The following is an 18670-nucleotide window of genomic DNA, read 5'->3' as shown; positions in this document are numbered from 1 at the left end:
CCGGTTCTGATTCAGTCAGACAACATCACCGCAGTGGCTCATGTAAACCGCCAAGGCGGCACAAGGAGCAGGGTGGCGATGGTAGAAGCCACCAGAATTCTTCGCTGGGCGGAGAATCACGTAAGCGCACTGTCAGCAGTGTTCATTCCGGGAGTGGACAGCTGGGAAGCAGACTTTCTCAGCAGGCACGACCTCCACCCGGGAGAGTGGGGACTTCATCAAGAAGTCTTCACGCAGATTGAAAGTCGGTGGGAACTGCCACAGGTGGACATGATGGCATACCGCCTCAACAAAAAGCTACAGAAATATTGCGCCAGGTCAAGGGTCCCTCAGGCGATAGCTGTGGACGCACTGGTGACACCGTGGGTGTTCCAGTCGGTCTGTGTGTTTCCTCCTCTTCCTCTCATACCAAAGGTGCTGAGAATCATAAGAAAGAGGAGTGAGAACAATACTCATTGTTCCGGATTGGCCAAGTAGGACTTGGTATCCAGATCTGCAAGAAATGCTCACAGAGGACCCGTGGCCTCTGCCTCTAAGACAGGACTTGTTGCAACAGGGGCCCTGTCTGTTCCAAGACTTACCGCGGCTGCGTTTGACGGCATGGCGGTTGAACGCCGGATCCTAGCAGAAAAAGGCATTCCGGATGAAGTTATTCCTACGCTGATAAAGGCTAGGAAGGATGTGACGGCTCAACATTATCACCGTATATGGCGAAAATATGTGGCTTGGTGTGAGGCCAGGAATGCCCCTACGGAGGAATTCCAGCTGGGCCGTTTCCTTCACTTCCTACAGGCGGGAGTGACTTTGGGCCTTAAATTGGGTTCCATTAAGGTTCAGATTTCGGCCCTATCCATTTTCTTTCAAAAAGAACTGGCTTCTCTGCCTGAAGTTCAGACGTTTGTAAAGGGAGTGCTGCATATTCAGCCCCTTTTGTGCCTCCAGTGGCACCTTGGGATCTTAACGTGGTGTTGAGTTTCCTGTAATCGCACTGGTTTGAACCACTCAAAACGGTGGAATTGAAATATCTCACGTGGAAGGTGGTCATGCTATTAGCCTTGGCTTCGGCTAGGCGTGTGTCAGAATTGGCGGCTTTGTCACATAAAAGCCCTTATCTGGTTTTCCATGCGGATAGAGCAGAATTGCGGACCCGCCCACAATTTATGCAGAAAGTGGTTTCATCCTTTCATATAAACCAACCTATCGTGGTGCCTGTGGCTACTACTGACTTGGAGGATTCCGAGTCACTGGATGTGGTCAGGGCTTTGAAGGTTTATGTAGCCAGAACGGCTAACGTCAGGAAAACAGAATCTTTGTTTATCCTGTATGCTTCCAACAAGCTTGGGGCGCCTGCTTTAAAGCAAACTATTGCTCGCTGGATCTGTAACACGATTCAGCAGGCTCATTCTGCGGCTGGGTTGCCGCTGCCTAAATCAGTTAAGGCCCATTTCACAAGGAAGGTGGGCTCATCTTGGGCGGCTGCCCGAGGGGTCTCGGCATTACAGCTTTGCCGAGCGGCTACTTGGTCGGGTTCAAACACCTTTGCAAAGTTCTACAAGTTTGATACCCTGGCTGAGGAGGACCTTGTGTTTGCTCATTCGGTGCTGCAGAGTCATCCGCACTCTCCCGCCCTTTTGGGAGCTTTGGTATAATCCCCATGGTCCTTACGGAGTCCCCAGCATCCACTAGGACGTTAGAGAAAATAAGATTTTACTTACCGGTAAATCTATTTCTCGTAGTCCGTAGTGGATGCTGGGCGCCCGTCCCAAGTGCGGACTACTTCTGCAATGCTTGTATATAGTTATTGCTTATATAAGGGTTATGTTATAGTTGTATCAGAGTTTATCTGATGCTCTGTGATTGTTCATACTGTTAACTGGGTAAAGTTATCACAAGTTATACGGTGTGATTGGTGTGGCTGGTATGAGTCTTACCCTGGATTCCAAAATCCTTTCCTTGTACTGTCAGCTCTTCCGGGCACAGTTTCTCTAACTGAGGTCTGGAGGAAGGGCATAGAGGGAGGAGCCAGAGCACACCAGAATCCAAATTCTTTCTTAAAGTGCCCATGTCTCCTGCGGAGCCCGTCTATTCCCCATGGTCCTTACGGAGTCCCCAGCATCCACTACGGACTACGAGAAATAGATTTACCGGTAAGTAAAATCTTATTTTTCCTATGAAATTGTGGGTTTATTCCATCGTTGGCCAGTATCCATCATTGCTGGATTTTATGTTAGAAGGCTAGCAACCATTCCATGCTGGGCTTCCGCTGTCCGTCTCTAGTCCAGCGTGGTTCTGCCGAAGTGTCATCTGCTCCTTTTATTTATTTGCTTCTGACTCGTAGATCCAACCACTCTGCGCCCAACCATGGTGCAGTGAGGTCAGTCTGAAACACAAAATGTCTTCAATTCTCCCCCCTCCCATCCCTTTCTATGTTACAATTAAAATTAAGTTATTCACGCCAATATGCTACAAAAGAAATGCCATCTGGTTCCACAAATTGCATTGATAAGACTCCAAATCATCAAAAACTTTCTGTCATTATGGGGTGGATGTAGTGTCAGGTGTGCATGCAGTCATTATTCCTCTGTGCCGCAACCCCCCCCCCCCCCGGGAAGCTCTGTGCCGCAACCCCCCCCCCCCCCCCGGACAGCTCTGTGCCCCCCCCCCCTCCCCAGCTCTGTGCCCCCCTCCCCGGACAGCTCTGTGCCACAACCGCCCCCTTCTCCCCGGACAGCTCTGTGCCACAACCGCCCCCCCGGACAGCTCTGTGCCACAACCGCCCCCCCCCGGACAGCTCTGTGCCACAACCGCCCCCCCCCGGACAGCTCTGTGCCACAACCGCCCCCCCACCCCACCCCCCGGACAGCTCTGTGCCGCAACCGCCCCCTCTGGACAGCTCTCTGCCACAAGAAAGCACTGTGCCCGCGCCCAGGGCTGCTCTGTGCCCGCGCCCAGGGCTGCTCTGTGCCCGCGCCCTATGCCCGCTCCCAGGACAGCTCTGTGCTGCGCTACCACTCCCAGGACAGCTCTGTGCTGCGCTACCACTCCCAGGACAGCTCTGTGCTGCGCTACCACTCCCAGGACAGCTCTGTGCTGCGCTACCACTCCTAGGACATCTCTGTGCTGCGCTACCACTCCCAGGACAGCTCTGTGCTGCGCTACCACTCCCAGGACAGCTCTGTGCTGCGCTACCACTCCCAGGACAGCTCTGTGCTGCGCTACCACTCCCAGGACAGCTCTATGCCCGCTCCCGGGACAGTTCTGTGCCATGCTGCAGCTCCCAGGACAGCTCTGTGCCCACTCCCGGGACAGCTCTGTGCTGCGCTACCACTCCCAGGACAGCTCTATTCCCGCTCCCGGGACAGTTCTGTGCCATGCTGCAGCTCTCAGGACAGCTCTGTGCCCACTCCCGGGACAGCTCTGTGCCATGCTGCAGCTCCCGGGACAGCTCTATGCCCGTTCCCGGGACAGCTCTGTGCCACGCTGCCACTCCCGGGACAGCTCTGTGCCACGCTCCCGAGACAGCTCTGTGCCATGCTGCAGCTCCCGGGACAGCTCTATGCCACGCGCTCTATGCCCGCTCCCGGGACAGCTCTGTGCCACGCTGCCGCTCACGGGACAGCTCTGTGCCACGCTGCTGCTCCCGGGACAGCTCTGTGCCACGCTGCCGCTCCCGGGACAGCTCTGTGCCACGCTGCCGCTCCCGGGACAGCTCTGTGCCACGCTGCCGCTCCCGGGACAGCTCTGTGCCACGCTGCCGCTCCCGGGACAGCTCTGTGCCCGCTCCCACTCCCGGGACAGCTCTGTGCCATGCTGCAGCTCCCAGGACAGCTCTATGCCCGCTCCCGGGACAGCTCTGTGCCACGCTGCCGCTCCCGGGACAGCTCTGTGCCACGCTGCCGCTCCCGGGACAGCTCTGTGCCACGCTGCCGCTCCCGGGACAGCTCTGTGCCACGCTGCCGCTCCTGGGACAGCTCTGTGCCACGCTGCCGCTCCCGGGACAGCTCTGTGCCACGCTGCCGCTCCCAGGACAGCTCTGTGCCACCCTCCCTATGCCCTGCTCTATGCCCGCTCCCAGGATACCTCTATGCCACGTGGACACATTGTGAAATCATTAATAATCATTTTATCCCGCTGTCTTTCTATCCACAGATCATTTTCATGGTTGGCCGCGGGTACCTCAGTCCTGACCTCAGCAAAGTGTCCAATAACTGTCCTAAAGCAATGAAAAGACTCCTAGTGAACTGCCTGAAATTCAAGAGGGAGGAGCGCCCGCTATTCACCCAGGTGAGCTCCAGGCGCAGACCACGAGCACATAGAAGTCAATGGTCCAGTGTAGAATAATTTGGATAGTGTGCTCGCTTATAACCTGCATAAGGCACATTAATGGCTAGCCAATCACAAACACGTTCATTGATAAAGCCTTGTAAGTACTGGACAAAAGCCCACACGTCTTGTGACACGTGGAGAGTCATCAGTACGGTTTTGGTAGTACAGCTGTGTCCTCACACATCTAGCCTCAATACGCCATGCAGCGTGAGCTGTCTGGCGTGAGTGAGCTGACAGATCCCGTGCAACTCCATTAGCGTCAGGCATCATTTTTGCAGAAAAAGGGACGCACAAGCACGTACCATTTCTTATGCAGATGCAGACGTACATAGAATATAGGCATGACAAATATTTTAATCAGCGTAAGCTGCTCGTGCATCCTATTTGCATCATTTTGCGAATAAGACTCATTTTTATTGGACAAGGTCGCACAAAAAGATGAATGGCCCTACCGACTGATGCCACTGCTTAACGTGCCAGGAGGCTAGATGTGAGTGAACACACCAGTAGATAGGGGTACTATGGGACAGCGACAGGAACACAGGGTCTGTAGGGAAGATGACTTTCTAACCTTTTTTGGGGGCTGCAGCGTTATATTCGTATACATTCATTAGTCTGGGTGTCAGCTGTGCAACCCAGGGAGAAGGTATAGACATGTAGGAGAAGATAAAGCACTGACCAATCAGCTCCGAATTGTCATTTTTCTCTAACGTCCTAATGGATGCTGGGGACTCCGTAAGGACCATGGGGAATAGACGGGCTCCGCAGGAGACATGGGCACTTTAAGAAAGAATTTAGATTCTGGTGTGCTCTGGCTCCTCCCTCTATGTCCCTCCTCCAGACCTCAGTTTGAATCTGTGCCCGGACGAGCTGGGTGCTGTTCAGTGAGCTCTCCTGAGCTTGCTGTAAGAAAGTATTTTGTTAGGTTTTTTATTTTCAGGGAGCTCTGCTGGCAACAGACTCCCTGCATCGTGGGACTGAGGGGAGAGAAGCAGACCTACTCTCTGAAGCTAGGTCCTGCTTCTTAGGCTACTGGACACCATTAGCTCCAGAGGGATCGTACACAGGATCTCACCCTCGTTGTCCGATCCCAGAGCCGCGCCGCCGTCCCCCTCGCAGAGCCGGAAGACAGAAGCCGGTGAGTATGAGAAGCAAGAAGACTTCGAAATCGTCGGCAGAAGACTCCGTTCTTCACATGAGGTAACGCACAGCACTGCAGCTGTGCGCCATTGCTCCAAACACACCTCACATACTCCGGTCACTGTAAGGGTGCAGGGCGCAGGGGGGGGCGCCCTGGGCAGCATATGGACCTCTTTTGGCAAAAGTACACATATATACAGTTGGGCACTGTATATATGTATGAGCCCCCGCCATGAAAATGTATATTTAAGCGGGACAGAAGCCCGCCGTCGAGGGGGCGGGGCTTCTTCCTCAGCACTCACCAGCGCCATGTTTTTTCTCCACAGCACTGCTGAGAGGAAGCTCCCCAGCCTCTCCCCTGCAGATACACGGTAGAAGAGGGTAAAAAGAGAGGGGGGGCACATAATTAGGCGCAAAAATCAATATGAACAGCAGCTACTGGGTTAACATTAAGTTACTGTGTTATTCCTGGGTTAATAGCGCTGGGGTGTGTGCTGGCATACTCTCTCTCTGTCTCTCCAAAGGGCCTTGTGGGGGAATTGTCTTCAGATGAGCATTCCCTGAGTGTGTGGTGTGCCGGTACGTGTGTGTCGACATGTCTGAGGTAAAAGGCTCCCCTAAGGAGGAGATGGAGCAAATGTGTGTGTGAGGGGTGTCTCCGTCAACAACGCCGACACCTGTTTGGATATGTGTAATTAAGTGCTAAGGTGAATTTATTGCACAAAAGATTAGAGAACAGACAGGAAATCTACCCATGTCTGTCCCTATGTCGCAGAGACCTTCAGAGTCTCTCAATGCTCACTATCCAAAATAATAGACACTGATATCGACACAGAGTCTGACTCCAGTGTCGACTACGATAATGCAAAGTTACAGCCAAAATGGCAGGAAAGTATTCAATATATGATTATTGTAATAAAAGATGATTTGCATATCACTGATGACTCATCTGTCCCTGACACAAGGGTACACATGTTTAAGGGGAAGAAAGCTGAGGTAAATTTCCCTCCTTTCATGATGAAAAAGAGCGGGAATTTCCAGACAAGAGTCTGCAGTTTCCCACACAGAATTCTCAGGGAGTATCCTTTCCCTACTAGGGCCAGGATACGATGGGAATCTTCCCCTAGGGCAGTGGTTCCCAAACTGTGTGCCGTGGCACCCTGGGGTGCCTCGGGACACTTGCAGGGGTGCCTCGGGTTGGTGGTCCAGAACCAATTTAAATTCTGCATGGTCAATGTAAAAAGCAAAACCAGTGTCAATGGCTGCCAATCATAAAATATATTGACAATCAGAAGCAAATCTTGTCCCTCACCACATAAGTTACCCTAAGGATGACCTATAAAGACAATTTACTTAATTTAATATTTCTTTATACATTTTTCAATAAAAAAGTATTGGCTTAGGGGTGCCATGAAAAAAAATAAGAATTTACTTACCGATAATTCTATTTCTCGGAGTCCGTAGTGGATGCTGGGGTTCCTGAAAGGACCATGGGGAATAGCGGCTCCGCAGGAGACAGGGCACAAAAGTAAAGCTTTCCGATCAGGTGGTGTGCACTGGCTCCTCCCCCTATGACCCTCCTCCAAGCCAGTTAGGTACTGTGCCCGGACGAGCGTACACAATAAGGGAGGAATTTTGAATCCCGGGTAAGACTCATACCAGCCACACCAATCACACCGTACAACTTGTGATCTAAACCCAGTTAACAGTATGATAACAGCGGAGCCTCTGAAAAGATGGCTCACAACAATAATAACCCGATTTTTGTAACTATGTACAAGTATTGCAGATAATCCGCACTTGGGATGGGCGCCCAGCATCCACTACGGACTCCGAGAAATAGAATTATCGGTAAGTAAATTCTTATTTTCTCTATCGTCCTAGTGGATGCTGGGGTTCCTGAAAGGACCATGGGGATTATACCAAAGCTCCCAAACGGGCGGGAGAGTGCGGATGACTCTGCAGCACCGAATGAGAGAACTCCAGGTCCTCCTTAGCCAGGGTATCAAATTTGTAGAATTTAGCAAACGTGTTTGCCCCTGACCAAGTAGCTGCTCGGCAAAGTTGTAAAGCCGAGACCCCTCGGCCAGCCGCCCAAGATGAGCCCACCTTCCTTGTGGAATGGGCATTTACATATTTTGGCTGTGGCAGGCCTGCCACAGAATGTGCAAGCTGAATTGTATTACACATCCAACTAGCAATAGTCTGCTTAGAAGCAAGAGCACCCAGTTTGGTGGGTGCATACAGGATAACAGCAAGTCAGTTTTCCTGACTCCAGCCGTCCTGGAACATATTTTCAGGGCCCTGACAACATCTAGCAACTTGGAGTCCTCCAAGTCCCTAGTAGGTGCCAGGCACCACAATAAGCTGGTTCAGGTGAAACACTGACACCACCTTAGGGAGAGAACTGGGGACGAGTCCGCAGCTCTGCCCTGTCCGAATGGACAAACAGATATGGGCTTTTTTGAGAAAAAACCACCAATTTGACACTTGCCTGGTCCAGGCCAGGGCCAAGAGCATGGTCACTTTTTATGTGAGATGCTTCAAATCCACAGATTTGACTGGTTTTAAACCAATGTGATTTGAGGAATCCCAGAACTACGTTGAGATCCCACAGTGCCACTGGAGGCACAAAAGGGGGTTGTATATGCAATACTCCCTTGACAAACTTCTGGACTTCAGGAACTGAAGCCAATTCTTTCTGGAAGAAAATCGACAGGGCCGAAATTTGAACCTTAATGGACCCCAATTTGAGGCCCATAGACACTCTTGTTTGCAGGAAATGCAGGAAACGACCGAGTTGAAATTTCTTTGTGGGGCCTTCCTGGCCTCACACCACGCAACATATTTTCGCCACATGTGGTGATAATGTTGTGCGGTCACCTCCTTTCTGGCTTTGACCAGGGTAGGAATGACCTCTTCCGGAATGCCTTTTTCCCTTAGGATCCGGCTTTCCACCGCCATGCTGACAAACGCAGCTGCGGTAAGTCTTGGAACAGACATGGTACTTGCTGAAGCAAGTCCCTTCTTAGCGGCAGAGGCCATAAGACCTCTGTAAGCATCTCTTGAAGTTCCGGGTACCAAGTCCTTCTTGGCCAATCCGGAGCCATGAGTATAGTTCTTACTCCTCTACGTCTTATAATTCTCAGCACCTTAGGTATGAGAAGCAGAGGAGGGAACACATACACCGACTGGTACACCCACGGTGTTACCAGAACGTCCACAGCTATTGCCTGAGGGTCTCTTGACCTGGCGCAATACCTGTCCCGTTTTTTGTTCAGACGGGACGCCATCATGTCCACCTTTGGTATTTCCCAAAGGTTTACAATCATGTGGAAAAAACTTCCCGATGAAGTTTCCATTCTCCCGGGTGGAGGTCGTGCCTGCTGAGGAAGTCTGCTTCCCAGTTTCCATTCCCGGGATGAAACACTGCTGACAGTGCTATCACATGATTTTCCGCCCAGCGAAAAGTCCTTGCAGTTTTTGCCATTGCCCTCCTGCTTCTTGTGTCGCCCTGTCTGTTTACGTGAGCGACTGCCGTGATGTTTTTCCCACTGGATCAATACCGGCTGACCTTGAAGCAGAGGTCTTGCTAAGCTTAGAGCATTATAAATTTACCCTTAGCTCCAGTATATTTATGTGGAGAAAAGTCTCCAGACTTGATCACACTCCCTGGAAATTTTTTCCTTGTGTGACTGCTCCCCAGCCTCTCGGGCTGGGCTCCGTGGTCACCAGCATCCAATCCTGAATGCCGAATCTGCGGCCCTCTAGAAGATGAGCACTCTATAACCACCACAGGAGAGACACCCTTGTCCTTGGATATAGGGTTATCCGCTGATGCATCTGAAGATGCGATCCGGACCATTTGTCCAGCAGATCCCACTGAAAAGTTCTTGCGTGAAATCTGCCGAATGGAATTGCTTCGTAGAAAGCCACCATTTTTACCAGGACCCTTGTGCAATGATGCACTGTTTTTAGGAGGTTCCTGACTAGCTCGGATAACTCCCTGGCTTTCTCTTCCGGGAGAAACACCTTTTTCTGGACTGTGTCCAGAATCATCCCTAGGCACAGCAGACGTGTCGTCGGGATCAGCTGCGATTTTGGAATATTTAGAATCCACCCGTGCTGTTGTAGCAGTATCCGAGATAGTGCTACTCCGACCTCCAACTGTTCCCTGGACTATGCCCTTATCAGGAGATCGTCCAAGTAAGGGATAATTAAGACGCCTTTTCTTCGAAGAAGAATCATCATTTCGGCCATTACCTTGGTAAAGACCCGGGGTGCCGTGGACAATCCAAACGGCAGCGTCTGAAACTGATAGTGACAGTTCTGCACCACGAACCTGAGGTACCCTTAGTGAGAAGGGCAAATTTGGGACATAGAGGTAAGCATCCCTGATGTCCCGGGACACTATATAGTCCCCTTCTTCCTGGTTCGTTATCACTGCTCTGAGTGACTCCATCTTGATTTGAACCTTTGTAAGTGTTCAAAAAATTTTTTAGAATAAGTCTCACCTAGCCTTCTGGCTTCAGTACCACAATATAGTGTGGAATAATACCCCTTTTCTTGTAGTAGGAGGGGTAATTTAATTATCACCTGCTGGGAATACAGCTTGTGAATTTTTTCCATACTGCCTCCTTGTCGGAGGGAGACCTTGGTAAAGCAGACTTCAGGAGCCTGCGAAGGGGAAACGTCTCGACATTCCAATCTGTACCCCTGGGATACTACTTGTAGGATCCAGGGGTCCTGTACGGTCTCAGCGCCATGCTGAGAACTTGTCAGAAGCGGTGGAACGCTTCTGTTCCTGGGAATGGGCTGCCTGCTGCAGTCTTCTTCCCTTTCCTCTATCCCTGGGCAGATATGATCTTATAGGGACGAAAGGACTGAGGCTGAAAAGACGGTGTCTTTTTCTGCAGAGATGTGACTTAGGGTAAAAACGGTGGATTTTCCAGCAGTTGCCGTGGCCACCAGGTCCGATGGACCGACCCCAAATAACTCCTCTTCCTTTATACGGCAATACACCTTTGTGCCGTTTGGAATCTGCATCACCTGACCACTGTCGTGTCCATAACATCTTCTGCCAGTTATGGACATCGCATTTACTCTTGATGCCAGAGTGCAAATATCCCTCTGTGCATCTCGCATATATAGAAATGCATCCTTTAAATGCTCTATATTCAATAAAATACTGTCCCTGTCAAGGGTATCAATATTTTTAGTCAGGGAATCCGACCAAGCCACCCCAGCTCTGCACATCCAGGCTGAGGCGATCGCTGGTCGCAGTATAACACCAGTATGTGTGTATATACTTTTTATGATATTTTCCAGCCTCCTGTCAGCTGGTCCTTGAGGACGGCCCTATCTATAGACGGTACCGCCACTTGTTTTGATAAGCGTGTGAGCGCCTTATCCACCCTAAGGGGTGTTTCCCAACGCGCCCTAACTTCTGGCGGGAAAGGGTATACCGCCCATAATTTTCTATCGGGGGGAACCCACGCATCATCACACACTTTATTTAATTTATCTGATTCAGGAAAAACTATGGTAGTTTTTTCACATCCCACATAATACCCTCTTTTGTGGTACTTGTAGTATCAGAAATATGTAACACCTCCTTCATTGCCTTTAACGTGTGGCCCTAATAAGGAATACGTTTGTTTATTCACCGTCGACACTGGATTCAGTGTCCCTGTCTGTGTCTGTGTCGACCGACTAAAGTAAACGGGCGTTTTCTAAGCAGCTCTTTAGGAGAGCCACCTAGATTGCACCCTTCTCGGCCGGGCACAAAAATCTAACTGGCTTGGAGGAGGGTCATAGGGGGAGGAGCCAGTGCACACCACCTGATCGGAAAGCTTTACTTTTGTGCCCTGTCTCCTGCGGAGCCGCTATTCCCCATGGTCCTTTCAGGAACCCCAGCATCCACTAGGACGATAGAGAAATTATGATACTCTAGGGTGCCGTGATTTAAAAAAGTTTGGGAACCACTGCCCTAGGGTGTCACGTTTGCCCAAAAGGTAGCCCTGACTTAACAGCTATCCTCAGGGATCCTGCAGATAGCGTGCACATTCTGGTACACTACTCAGACCGGCGATTGTTTATAGCGCTGTAGCAGCGTGGACAGGTACCTTATCAGCAGAGATTGAGACCCTAGTATGTATGTATGTATGTATATATATATATATATATATATATATATATATATATATATAGAGATATATATAGAGATATATATATATATATAGATAGATAGATAGATAGATACAGGTTGAGTCTCCCTTATCCAAAATGCTTGGGACCAGAGGTACTTTGGATATGGGATTTTTCCGTATTTTGGAATAATTGCATACTATAATGAGATATCATGGTGATGGGACCTAAATCTAAGCACAGAATGCATTTATGTTACATATACACCTTATACACACAGCCTGAAGGTAATTTTAGCCAATATTTTTTATAACTTTGTGCATTAAACAAAGTGTGTCTACATTCACACAATTCATTTATGTATCATATACACCTTATACACACAGCCTGAAGGTCATTTAATACAATATTTTTAATAACTTTGTGTATTAAACAAAGTTTGTGTACATTGAGACATCAAAAAACAAAGGTTTCACTATTTCACTCTCACTCAAAAAAGTCCGTATTTCGGAATATTCCGTATTTCGGAATATATGGATATGGGATACTCAACCTGTGTATATGTGTGTATATATATATATATAGATATAGATATAGATATAGATATAGATATAGATATAGATAGATAGATAGATAGATAGATAGATAGATAGATATATATATATATATATATATATATATATATATATATATATATATATATATATATATATATAATATTAAAGATGCTGTCTTAAGATATATGTATATAAAACATGCCCAAAGAGACATTAGTCTACTGGGTTCTAGAGTCAACGCTATGTCGATTTCTGCTTGACGTGTCCTGTAGAATATGCAATGGACAGGTGATGCAGACTTAAGAGGCATATGGAAGGCTGAGGATTGTGTGGAGAAGGGATCTCGGACCTGGTCTCCACAGCTATGCTGGTAATTCTGATCTTTTGCCTTATATTCCTGCACAGCCTAGGAAAGCACGACATTATCAAATGCAGCCTTTCGATCACAAAGAAACAAGAAAGTCCGAGGTGCGTCCTTTCTTGCCAGAGGCAGGGGCAGAGGAAAGAAGCTGCACAACACAGCTAGTTCCCAGGAACAGAAGTCCTCCCCGACCTCTACAAAATCCACCGCATGTCGCTGGGGCTCCACAGGCGGAGCTAGGCCCGGTGGGGGCACGTCTTCGTAATTTCAGCCACAAGTGGGTTCACTCCCTGTTGGATCCCTGGGCAATAGATATTGTGTCTCAGGGATACAAGCTGGACTTTGAGGAGATGCCCCCCCACCGACGGCCCTGCCGGCTTCCCCCCACGAGAGGGAAATAGTGTTAACTGCAATTCACAAATTGTATCTTCAACAGGTGGTGGTCAAGGTTCCCCTCCTTCAACAAGGAGGGGGTTATTATTCGACCATGTTGTAGTCCCGAAACCAGACGGTTCGGTCAGAGCCATATTGAATTTAAAATCCCTGAACATATACCTGAAAAGGTTCAAGTTCAAGATGGAATCGCTAAGAGCGGTCATCGCAAGCCTGAAAGGGGGAGATTTTATGGTGTCTCTGGACATAAAGGATGCATACCTTCATGTCCCCATTTATCCACCTCATCAGGCGTACCTCAGATTTGCGGTACAGGATTGTCATTACCAATTTCAGATGTTGCCGTTTGGTCTCTCCACGACCCCGAGAATCTTCACCAAGGTAATGGCGGAAATGATGGTGCTCCTGCGGAAGCAAGGTGTCACAATTATCCCGTACTTGGACGATCTCCTCATAAAAGCGAGATCAAGAGAGCAGTTGGTGAACAGCGTATCACTTTCTCTGGAAGTGTAACTGCAACACGGCTGGATTCTAAATATTCCAAAGACGCAGTTGATTCCTACGGCTCATCTGCCTTTCCTAGGCATGATTCTAGACACAGACCAGAAAAGGGTTTATCTCCCGATAGAGAGAGCTCAGGAGCTCATGACACTGGTCAGGAACCTATTAAAACCAAAACAGGTGTCAGTGCATCACTGCCCTCGAGTCCTGGGAAGGATGGTGACATCATACGAGGCCATTCCCTTCGGCAGGTTCCATGCGAGGACCTTTCAATGGGACTTACTGGACAAGTGGTCCGGATCACATCTTCAGATGCATCGGTTAATCACCCTATCCCCCAAGGCCAGGGTGTCTCTCCTGTGGTGGCTGCAGAGTGCTCACCTTCTCGAGAGCCGCAGATTCGGCATTCAGGACTGGGTCCTGGTGACCACACATGCAAGCCTCCGAGGGTGGGGAGCAGTCACACAGGGAAGAAATTTCCAAGGTCTGTGGTCAAGTCAGGAGACTTGCCTTCACATCAACATCCTGTAACTAAGGGCCGTATACAACGCCCTTCGTCAAGCGGAGACCCTGCTTCGCGACCAACCGGTTCTGATTCAGTCAGAAGCCACCAGAATTCTTCGCTGGGCGGAGAATCACGTAAGCGCACTGTCAGCAGTGTTCATCCCGGGAGTGGACAACTGGGAAGCAGACTTCCTCAGCAGGCACGACCTCCACCCGGGAGAGTGGGGACTTCATCAAGAAGTCTTCACGCAGATTGCAAGTCGGTGGGAACTGCCACAGGTGGACATGATGGCATCCCGCCTCAACAAAAAGCTACAGAGGTATTGCGCCAGGTCATAAGACCCTCAGGCGATAGCTGTGGACGCACTGGTGACACCGTGGGTGTTCCAGTCGGTCTATGTATTTTCTCCTCTTCCTCTCATACCCATAAGAAAAAGAGGAGTGAGAACAATACTCATTATTCCAGATTGGCCAAGAAGGACTTGGTATCCAGATCTGCAAGAAATGCTCACAGAGGACCCGTGGCCTCTTCCTCTAAGACAGGACTTGTTGCAACAAGGGCCCTGTCTGTTCCAAGAATTACCGCGGCTGCGTTTGACGGCATGGCGGTTGAACGCCGGATCCTAGCGGAAAAAGGCATTCCAGATGAGGTCATTCCTACGCTGATAAAGGCTAGGAAGGACGTGACAGCTCAACATTATCACCGTATATGGCGAAAATATGTTGCTTGGTGTGAGTCCAGGAATGTCCCTACGGAGGAATTCCAGCTGGGCCGTTTCCTTCACTTCCTACAGTCAAGAGTGACTTTGGGCCTAAAATTGGGTTCCATTAAGGTCCAGATTTCGGCCCTATCCATTTTCGTTCAAAAAGAGCTGGCTTCTCTACCTGAAGTTCAGACGTTTGTGAAGGAAGTGCTGCGTATTCAGCCGCCTTTTGTGCACCCGGTGTCACCTTGGGATCTTAACGTGGTGTTGAGTTTCCTGAAATCCCACTGGTTTGAACCACTCAAAACGGTGGAATTGAAATATCTCACGTGGAAGGTGGTCATGCTACTAGCATTGGCTTCGGCTAGGCGTGTGTCAGAATTAGCGGCTTTGTCACATAAAAGCCCCTATCTGGTTTTCCATGCGGATAGAGTAGAATTGCGGACCCGTCCACAATTTCTGCCAAAAGTGGTTTCATCCTTTCATATAAACCAACCTATTGTGGTGCCTGTGGCTACTACTGACTTGGAGGATTCCGAGTTACTTGATGTGGTCAGGGCTTTGAAGGTGTATGTAGCCAGAACGGCTAGGGTCAGGAAAACAGAATCTTTGTTTATCCTGTATGCTTCCAACAAGCTTGGTGCTCCTGCTTCAAAGCAAACTATTGCTCGCTGGATCTGTAATACGATTCAGCAGGCTCATTCTGCGGCTGGATTGCTGCTGCCAAAATCAGTTAAGGCCCATTCCACTAGGAAGGTGGGCTCTTCTTGGGCGGCTGCCCAAAGGGTCTCGGCATTACAGCTGTGCCGAGCGGCTACTTGGTCAGGTTCAAACACTTTTGCAAAGTTCTACAAGTTTGATACCCTGGCTGAGGAGGACCTTGTGTTTGCTCGTTCGGTGCTGCAGAGTCATCCGCACTCTCCCGCCCGTTTGGGAGCTTTGGTATAATCCCCATGGTCCTTACGGAGTCCCCAGCATCCACTAGGACGTTAGAGAAAATAAGATTTTACTTACCGGTAAATCTATTTCTCGTAGTCCGTAGTGGATGCTGGGCGCCCGTCCCAAGTGCGGACTTCTTCTGCAATACTTGTATATAGTTATTGCTGCAATAAGGGCTATGTTATTGTTGCATCAGGGTTGAACTGATGCTCTGTTGTTGTTCATACTGTTGACTGGGTAAGTTTATCACAAGTTATACGGTGTGATTGGTGTGGCTGGTATGAGTCTTGCCCTGGATTTCCAAAATCCTTTCCTTGTACTGTCAGCTCTTCCGGGCAGTTTCTCTAACTGAGGTCTGGAGGAGGGACATAGAGGGAGGAGCCAGAGCACAGCAGAATTTAAATTCTTTCTTAAAGTGCCCATGTCTCCTGCGGAGCCCGTCTATTCCCCATGGTCCTTACGGAGTCCCCAGCATCCACTACGGACTACGAGAAATAGATTTACCGGTAAGTAAAATCTTATTTTTTCAAGCACAGCCTGTAACATGGCAGTTAGGAGCTGATTGTTTGGTACTTTATCTCTCTCCACACTTTAGTAAATCTGCCCCTTACTGTAATATTTAAAATTCAGATTTATTATTGCTAGTAACGTGTGGCTTCCGGTATTACATTGCTTCCCTAAAATGGTCTTAAATTGACTATTCTCTCTGATGTCGGTCATTCAGCCCACAAAATGCTTTCCTACGCTATGCGAGGGCCTCTCGCCTACTATAGGAACAGTGTTATTACTAGTTTATTATTGTATATGTATAGAATGGCTCCGTCCTGAGTCTTCTCTTTCATCTCTTCCTCTTAGATCCTCTCTTCCATTGAGCTACTCCAGCGAGCGCTTCCTAAGATAGAGCGCAGTGCATCGGAACCATCATTGCATCGAGCGGTCAATTCGGAGGACCTCAACCCTTTCCTAATTAACACGCTCCGCCTCGTTCCCCAGTGACCGGACGAAGTGCGGTGTCCACGGTTTTATCACCTCCCCCCCCCGAGGAGGCGGCGGCGGTATATCTCTGGTTTTGGTGTCTCACATACGACACAGGAAATTAATAAGCTGTCCTTTCGGTGTGGTCTCTCTCTCCTTGGTACAATTTCATACTCAATGTTGCTTGGCCTCTTTGGCTCTGTCTTTCTGCGCCTCTTAACTACATACAGTCAGTCTTCTTACCTGAGATTTCCTCCAATCTGCTCCTCTGGGCATTTGTCCGTCTGGAGCCCTCTTCCTAGATTTCCGACCTATCCGGCAAAAAAGGACACAACTCGGGTGATTGAATAAGAAAGGATTGCCGAAGATATTTGACCCTCGTACGTGCCTCTAATCCCGTGACTGTGTGTGGTCAGCTTGTCAAGTGACGCATGCTAAGACCAGTGTTTCGTAGTGATACCCTGGCAGGTGTAATGTGTGGACGGTGCGTGTCGCAACATATTTCAGGAAAGACTTGTGACATTTTGTGCCTTCCTCCAACCGTGACTCTGTAAATTCACACAGTGGGGGAAAAAAAAAAAAAAAGTGGTTCGTCCACTGTGAAACAATACAGATTATTTTTTATTAGCAAATCGGTGTATATGACCCCACCCCTATGCATTTTACTTTTTAAATGATTGCTGTATCCGACGGCCAGAGCCCCTATTTCTGGTGCAAAATCAATTCCGCATTTCATTTTTAAGAGACTGACGTCGGGGAACGTTGAAAATCCCAGACACACGCAAGCCATGATTCGTCTTTATGGAAGATATTTATTGCCTAGACTAAAATGTGCCTGATTACGTCACTCGGGGGAAATCTGCAGCAAAGTTTTCACTGATGGGGGTGGGGTGGGAGGGGGGTTTCTTTTGCGAATCGATATAAGGAAATTTATTGAGCGTCAGTCTCTCGTGCAACTGTAATAAGTGCTTGCCTTCTCCTCGCAGTGACGAGAGGGTTAATTTAAGCCTGGTGATGCTTGAGAAACCTTGTGGCGTGAATAAAACTGTAAGGTGTGGGAATATACACACAGATCTTAAATGCATTTGAACATAAGGATGTGTAATATATATAGTTTTAAATAAAAAATAAGTTTTTGGTGTAAAAAAAAAAAAAGTAAAAAGTGGACTTTTCATATCTTTCTACAAATGGTTAACGCCGAAAACGTTCCCATTTATTTTACAGCCTTGCCCTTCTTTAGGAGGAGCTGGTAAAATTAGGTTAATGTAACATGTATTATTCAATGACAAGGGAACATGGAAGAGCCATTATCAGTGTTTTTTCCGTTTTGGACCACATTCTTTGTACATGGCGGAGCACATGAGAGGCAAATACACCTATGTGACCCTACCACGGGCGCAACGAATGTGATGGGCTCTGCTGGCTGTAAGGGGCATAGCTCACTAAGGCTAAGGCTCAGTTGCAGGTGATAACCCGTTATCGGCCAATTCAGTTGCAGGTGAAGTTAACATGCGATAATTGTCCATAGGATTTAACACAAATGTTTTTTCACCACCCCTCTGAGCAGGTGAAAAGTCGGGGAAAATTCCTATGGCGGGACTTGGTTCTGAACCACTGGGACACCCTCCCTATACTTAGAATGTTTCAATGATCTTAAATTGCCCAATAATTACATGTCATTTTGAGGGTGAAAATAGGTTTTTACCCAATTTTATGCACCCCTAGTGTAAGTAGAGCATTTATTTTGCAGAAAAACACTTGCTTTCTATCGCCTTTATCGTCTCTAATTGAATTGCCTCTTAAGACTCCTACACAAAGTAGACGGGTTCTCTAAAAACTATCTAGAACAGGGATTGGGAACCTTCGGCCCTCCAGCTGGTTGAACTGTACATCCCAGCATGCTCTGCAACAGTTTTAGCATGGCCAAATAGCAAAACTGTAGCAAGGCATGCTGGTATGTGTAGTTCAACAACAGCTGGAGGGCTGAAGGTTCCCCATCCCTGATCTAGAACTAAAGACTATTCCCGAAACGAATTGAGTGAAGATGACGACTAGCAACAGTGGCAACATAGATACACAACCATTGCAGTAGTGAAAGCAGATCTTCTACAGTAGGCCTGGCC

The 18670-nt window shown here is 48.6% G+C and overlaps 1 protein-coding gene across 4 annotated transcripts in view; it reads left to right on the top strand.

Annotated features, from left to right (window-relative positions):
• ARAF (A-Raf proto-oncogene, serine/threonine kinase) overlaps window positions 1-17710 on the top strand; it is a 104018-nt gene extending 86308 nt beyond the window's left edge. For all 4 annotated transcript variants that reach the window (XM_063936132.1, XM_063936129.1, XM_063936131.1 and 1 more), the window contains exons 16-17: window positions 4150-4284; window positions 16428-17710. In XM_063936132.1, coding sequence (XP_063792202.1) covers window positions 4150-4284; window positions 16428-16568 — 276 coding nt within the window. In that variant the 3' untranslated portion in view covers window positions 16569-17710. The remainder of the gene's footprint in view (window positions 1-4149; window positions 4285-16427) is intronic.
• Window positions 17711-18670: the final 960 nt, after the last annotated feature.

The sequence above is a fragment of the Pseudophryne corroboree genome, chromosome 8, assembly GCF_028390025.1.
Source record: "Pseudophryne corroboree isolate aPseCor3 chromosome 8, aPseCor3.hap2, whole genome shotgun sequence".
NCBI lineage: Eukaryota > Metazoa > Chordata > Amphibia > Anura > Myobatrachidae > Pseudophryne > Pseudophryne corroboree.
The sequence above is the reverse complement of the archived record's forward strand: the minus strand, read 5'-3'. Positions and strand labels throughout refer to the sequence as shown.